The sequence below is a fragment of the Opisthocomus hoazin genome, chromosome 13 (assembly GCF_030867145.1).
Source record: "Opisthocomus hoazin isolate bOpiHoa1 chromosome 13, bOpiHoa1.hap1, whole genome shotgun sequence".
Classification (NCBI taxonomy): domain Eukaryota; kingdom Metazoa; phylum Chordata; class Aves; order Opisthocomiformes; family Opisthocomidae; genus Opisthocomus; species Opisthocomus hoazin.
The window spans coordinates 27,738,003-27,744,308 of NC_134426.1; the positions used below are offsets into that span (position 1 = coordinate 27,738,003).

The 6,306-nt window shown below is 59.6% G+C and overlaps 1 protein-coding gene across 1 annotated transcript; it reads left to right on the forward strand.

The window, feature by feature from the left end:
• Positions 1 to 486: 486 nt before the first annotated feature.
• Positions 487 to 5,926, forward strand: FICD (FIC domain protein adenylyltransferase). Its single transcript, XM_075435112.1, has 3 exons — positions 487 to 556; positions 1,716 to 2,051; positions 2,834 to 5,926. Exons 1-3 carry the CDS (start codon positions 487 to 489, stop codon positions 3,907 to 3,909), a joined length of 1,482 nt encoding a protein of 493 aa, XP_075291227.1. The 3' UTR covers positions 3,910 to 5,926.
• Positions 5,927 to 6,306: the final 380 nt, after the last annotated feature.

Genomic DNA, 6,306 nt, shown 5'->3' on the forward strand with positions numbered 1-6,306 from the left:
GAGGGAAGCGACGGCAGCCGCAGGGCCCAGGCCTGAGGGGAGCGATGGCGGCCGCAGGGCCCTGCTCCAGGCCTGAGGGGAGCGATGGCGGCCGCAGAGCCCCAGGCCGGAAAGGAGCGATGGCGGCCGCAGGGCCCTGCCCCAGGCCTGAGGGGAGCGATGGCGGCCGCGGCCCCGGGCCTGAGGGGAGCGACGGCGGCCATCTACCCTCAGGCCGCCGCCGTCGCGTAGCAACGGGAGAGGCGGGCCCATCTGGTGTTTGAAGGCTAGGAGTCCGCCCCGTCTTCCCTTCTCATTGGCTGCTTCTCCTATGATTGGCGTGAGCGCTCACCAGTTTTCACCCTCCACGAGCCTCTTCCCGCGCCGCGGGCGTGGCGCTACCCAGAAGACGCCACAGGAAGAGGAGCGCCGGAAGGGAGGCGGAATCCAAGAGAGACGGATAAGTCGTAGTGCCAATGGGAAAGGAGAAGAAGGGCGGTTCAGCCAATGGCAGGGCGCGGTCCCAAAGGGTGGGGCCACTGTAACCGGCAGCCGGCGGTCCCGGGAGGCGGCAAAGGTGGCGGGGGGAGCCGGGTTGGGGAGGAGACACCGGGGCGGGGGGGGCTGCGGGCCTGAGGGGGGGCGAACCGGGGGGCCGGGGGTGAGGGAGAGCCGGGGGGGGAGCGGTGCTGGAGGAGCAGCAGTGGCCGGAACATGGCGGGGCCGGGGAGGGTTCCGCGCCGGGAGCCCGCGGGGGCCGGGGAGGGGGGAGCTGGGCGGGCCCGGGCCGTCGCGGTGAGCCATGGCGGGTCCCGCCAGGACGGGCCCTCCGCCGCCCTGCCCTGGAGGTGGCGGGAAAGGAACCGAGTGAAGGGCGAGCGCGGGGTCCTGCCCTGGGGAGGAACAGCCCCAGGCACCAGCACAGGCTGGGGCGGAGCTGCTGGGGAGCAGCTCTGTGGAGAGGGACTGGGAGTGCTGGGGGACGACAGGGTGACCATGAGCCAGCAGCGTGCCCTGGGTGCCAAGAAGGCCAATGGGATCCTGGGGTGCATGAGGAGGAGTGTGGGCAGCAGGGCGAGGGAGGTTCTGCTTTCCCTGTGCTCTGCCCTGGTGAGGCCCCATCTGCAGTGCTGTGTCCAGTGCTGGGGTCCCCAGTTCAAGAAAGATGAGGAGCTACTGGAGAGAGTCCAGCGGAGGGCTACGAGGATGGTGAGGGGACTGGAGCATCTCTCCTGCGAGGAGAGGCTGAGGGAGCTGGGCTTGTTCAGCCTGGAGAAGAGAAGGCTGCGAGGGGACCTTCGAAATGCCTCTAAATATCTGCAGGGTGGGGGTCAGGAGGACGGGGCCAGACTCTTTCAGTGGTGCCCAGCGACAGGACAAGGGGCAACGGGCACAAACTGAAGCAGAGGAAGCTCCAGCTGAACCCGAGGAAGAACTTCTTCCCTCTGAGGGTGACGGAGCCCTGGCCCAGGCTGCCCAGGGAGGCTGTGGAGTCTCCTTCTCTGGAGATATTCCAGCCCCGCCTGGCCGCGGTGCTGTGCAGCCTGCTCTGGGTGACCCTGCTTGGGCAGGGGGTTGGGCTGGGTGACCCACAGAGGGCCCTTCCAACCCCGACCATTCTGTGATTCTGTGAAAGGGGGGGTGCTGGGGACAACCCCCAGTTCCCACGACAGAAACCCAGGTGGGTCCACTGCCCCGTGACCCGGAGCTGTGGCTGACCCCAATTCCCTTCCCAGGTGGGAGCCGTGGGGAAGGAGATGCTCCTCGCGCTCGAGGCAGGATGAATCTCTTGTCCATCGCGACGGACCCCGAGCTGAAATGGCTGACCCTGTGGGCCCGCATCAGGTGGGCAGCCGTGCTCGTGCTCCTCCTGGGCTCGCTGCTGACGCTGCTGCTGCCGCGGGCGGCTGTGGAGGACCAGTGCCACGCCGTGCTCAAGGGACTCTCCTTCCTGAGGGGTAAACTGGGCCCTGGCTCCGCGGGGGTCACCGGCTCTGCGGGGCGAACGACCGGGCTGAGCGTCCCCTCCAGCGGGCTGGAGCTGCTGGTGCCGAAAGGCAAAGCTTCCCCAGGTAAGAGCGACCCGCAGCCCCTGCCCGGCCACCTCCCGTGCGCCATAATGGTAACGAACCCTCGCTGCCCGGCTGCTAATTAACGGAAGTGACGCAGAGGTCAGACATGCCGTCGCCAGCCCGGCTGCATTCCATCGCCCCGCGCTGCGGACCGGCCGCGCTGGCGTTCTCTCAGCGCTGCTCTGTCGCTCGGCAGTTCTTGACTGGAATACAGAGCGGTGTTTGAAGACCTGGCAACCTGGGAGAGACGGCCGTGATCCTCAAAGCCTGGCTGCCACGGGACAGCCTTTCTGGCTGCGACAGGCTGCGGTCGTTGCCTTCATTGGCCAGGGTGTTAATTTAAGGAGTTATTACAATTCCAGCGCTGTGTCTTTGTCCCTGGTAAGGGTATCGTGGTGGGAGATGTTTGATAGTTAAGTGAAAAAGCGGCTGGAAGCGCTGTTAGCAGCTGTGGGCTGCGCTTTGAGCGAGAGAACTGGCGTTCTTGCCCAGAGGACGTGTTGAAGGCTCTGTGCCCTCCCACACAAAGCGGCCTGGGATGGCCGCACGCCCGTGGCCAGCCCGGAGCCTGGCTGCTCGCGGGTCCGGCCTCGCCACGCCGCCGGCCAGCAGCAGCTCTGGGGCAGGGGGTCTGCGCCTGCAGCCCGGCGAAGGCGGGAGTACAGGTTCTGTTACGGCTCTTGCAGACTGGCGCTATTTAATGTTTGCAGCGGGGAGCAGCGGTGGTCTCCAGAGGCTTTCGGTAAGACTCACCCCCCTGTTATCGAACTGTTGTGTTTCAGAAGTGAAGTTAGAAGCCAGAGCGGCTCTGAACCAAGCCCTCGAAATGAAGCGCCAAGGGAAGCGGGAGAAAGCCCACAAGCTCTTTGTGTACGCCCTCAAAATGGACCCTGATTACGTGGACGCCCTGAATGAATTCGGCATCTTTTCTGAAGAGGAGAAGGACATTCTTCAAGCCGACTACTTGTACTCCAAAGCACTAACCCTCTCGCCCTGCAACGAGAAGGCTTTGATCAATCGGGACCGGACGCTACCGTTGGTTGAAGAGATAGATCAGAGGTATTTCAGCATTATTGACAGCAAGGTTAAAAAAGTGATGGCGATCCCCAAAGGCAATTCTGCCCTGCGCCGAGTGATGGAGGAGTCCTATTATCACCACATCTACCACACGGTTGCTATCGAAGGAAACACCCTGACGCTCTCCGAGATCCGGCACATCATTGAGACCAGGTACGCGGTCCCTGGGAAAAGCTTAGTGGAGCAGAACGAGGTGATCGGCATGCACGCGGCTCTGAAATACGTCAACACCACGCTGGTGTCGCGGATCGGCTCCGTAACCATCAGCGACCTCCTGGAGATCCACCGGCGGGTGCTGGGCTACGCCGACCCGGTGGAGGCAGGGCGGTTCAGGGCCACTCAGGTGTTTGTGGGCCACCACATCCCACCTCACCCCCGGGACGTGGAGAAGCAGATGCGGGAGCTGGTGCAGTGGATTAACTCGGAAGATGCCATGAGCTTGCACCCTGTGGAATTTGCTGCGTTGGCCCACTACAAGTTGGTTTACATCCACCCGTTCGTAGATGGCAACGGGAGGACCTCACGCCTGCTCATGAACCTCATCCTGATGCAGGCAGGCTACCCCCCCATCACGATCCGCAAGGAGCAGCGGGCCGAGTATTACCACGTCTTGGAAGTCGCCAACGAGGGCGACGTGAGGCCTTTCATACGCTTCATTGCTAAGTGTACGGAGACGACTCTGGACATGCTGCTCATCGCCACCACGGAGTACTCCGTGGGCTTACCCGAAGCGGACGGCAGCGCCGCTGGGTGCAAACAAACCATCCCCGTCAAGACTTGAGGGTGGTGGACGTCTGGGAGCCAGCGAACACGTGGGAGAAGAGAACCCCAAGCCGCTCGGTATTCCTGCTGGGAAGTAACTGGACAGGAGGTGTCGCTCTTTAGCATTTCATTTATTTAAAGTGTCTTACATTTGATTAAATTAATATAATTTATTTATATACATTATGCCAAGCCAAAATGTGAACTGTTGATGTTGACTGTGCACTATAACTTGCTTGTGCTGCTGGAAGGAGGTGGGGAGAAACAGCAGAGGGGCTCAATGAGCTGGAGTAGAATTTAATTTCTCCTTAAAATTAAGCTTTGAGAAGCTGCTTCTGTCGCAACCCTTCACCTGGTCGGTCAGCTGCGTTGTCCTGCCTTGTCAAGGAGCTGCTAGGCAAGACAGAGCCTTACCTGAGCAGTTGCTTTTGTGTTACTGGAACAGCCCCAAGACGCAGCCCGTGCAGTGAGAGCGCGCTCCCCCTCCGTCAGCCAGACTCCCTCCTGGCAGTCGCACAGGTCTGGCAGCACTGATGAGGGAGGAGGCTGAAGGCTGTCTCTCCCCTCCCATTTCTGGCTTCAGCAGCACTTTGTGCGTTTACTTTCAGTTCCCTTTCCTAGGGCGAGTGTTGTACAAGCAGCGGGAAGCGCTGGGTTGAAGATTACAGCTGCTGTGACTGGAAGGAGAGAAGAAGGGCTCTCTGCCACCTTTGGCTGAACACGAGGTGCTTTTGCTACACCTGGGACAGGAGGGCCTCGGGCCCCAGCCCCCACCTCACCGAGCAGGACCCTGGGAAACCGCAACCGTCCTTACTCATCCGAGTTCAGGGCTTGGCCAGAGCTCGCTTCGGCAAAGCTGGGGGCAGGAGCTGGATGTCACCGTGAGACAAGCGTTACCAGTTGTGCCAATTGGGTAAGGTTTTGGCAAACCTGTTACATTCTGAAGTTTCCTCAATCAACATGAGGGCTTTTCACAGTTATGTTATTACTCTGATAAACGTGTCAAGAATCCCACGAGGCCTCTTTGTGCCACAGGGGCAGTCAGCGTAGTACCAGGAAGCTGCTGTGCCATTCAAAGCAGTGTACTTTGCTGTTAAGGCAGAAGCACCTGCAGCCTGACACAGAACAGCTCCCACCCCGGCCTGCCAGCCACGGAACAGCACCATGATCCCAACACCTCCATGTTCAGAGAACTTCAGCTGAACAGCACCCTGACCCCTTTGCAGAACAGCATAAGCTGTTAGGCTGTCCCAGGCCAGGGTTAAATTTCTTCCCTTCTAACTCTGTTGCCTACAGGAGTCAGGACACGTTTCGTACAAGCAGACGATAGGACAAGGCCGGGAGTTACCTACATACTACGGCACTGCTCCGTGCTTATGTGCCAATTACTGCTGCCAGGGAAAGCAAACAGTATATGGGCTCCCCAGTTCAAGAAAGATGAAGAGCTACTGGAGAGAGTCCAGCAGAGGGCTATGAGGATGGTGAGGGGACTGGAGCATCTCCCCTCCGAGGAGAGGCTGAGGGAGCTGGGCTTGTTCAGCCTGGAGAAGAGAAGGCTGCGAGGGGACCTTATAAATGCCTACAAATATCTGCAGGGTGGGTGTCAGGAGGATGGGGCCAAGCTCTTTTCAGTGGTGCCCAGCGACAGGACAAGGGGCAATGGGCACAAACTGAGGCACAGGAAGTTCCGTCTGAAGATGAGGAAGAACTTCTTCCCTCTGAGGGTGACGGAGCCCTGGCCCAGGCTGCCCAGGGAGGCTGTGGAGTCTCCTTCTCTGGAGATATTCAAGACCCGCCTGGACAAGGTCCTGTGCAGCCTGCTGTGGGTGACCCTGCTTCGGCAGGGGGGTTGGACTAGATGACCCACAGAGGTCCCTTCCAACCCCTACTATTCTGTGATTCTATGGGGAAGGGTGTTCTGTCCTTGCAAAGCACGCTTATTTTTGTAGTGGAAGGTGAGAATAAATAAAATCTGCACTTTAGAGCTCTGGGGAGAAAAATGTTATTTTAGTAACAGATTAATAAACTATTTTTAATATTAAAGTCTTTGTTTGGAGTAGGCTGTTCTCAAAACACTTTGCTGCAGTGAACTAAGAAGCAGTCACGGCTCAGGTCATGGAGTAGCAAGGTACACAGCACCCATCAGCTGCGTGCAGCCGTCCTGCAGCACCACTGCACCTTGCGCAGGGTGCGGAAGCAGCGGGTCCAACGCCAGCAGCCAAGGGAAACTTAGTCCATCACTAGCACTGTGCACACACCTGCCTTAGCGTTCCCAGCCCAAGTCAAAGCCTCTGTTACAGCAGCATTAGGAGGTTTCTAAGCCGATCTTGCCATACAATCCCAAAAGTTATTGATGGGGTTATTGAAGAGGCCACACACCACGCTGCCACCCAGCACCGCCAACCTGGCTCCCTCG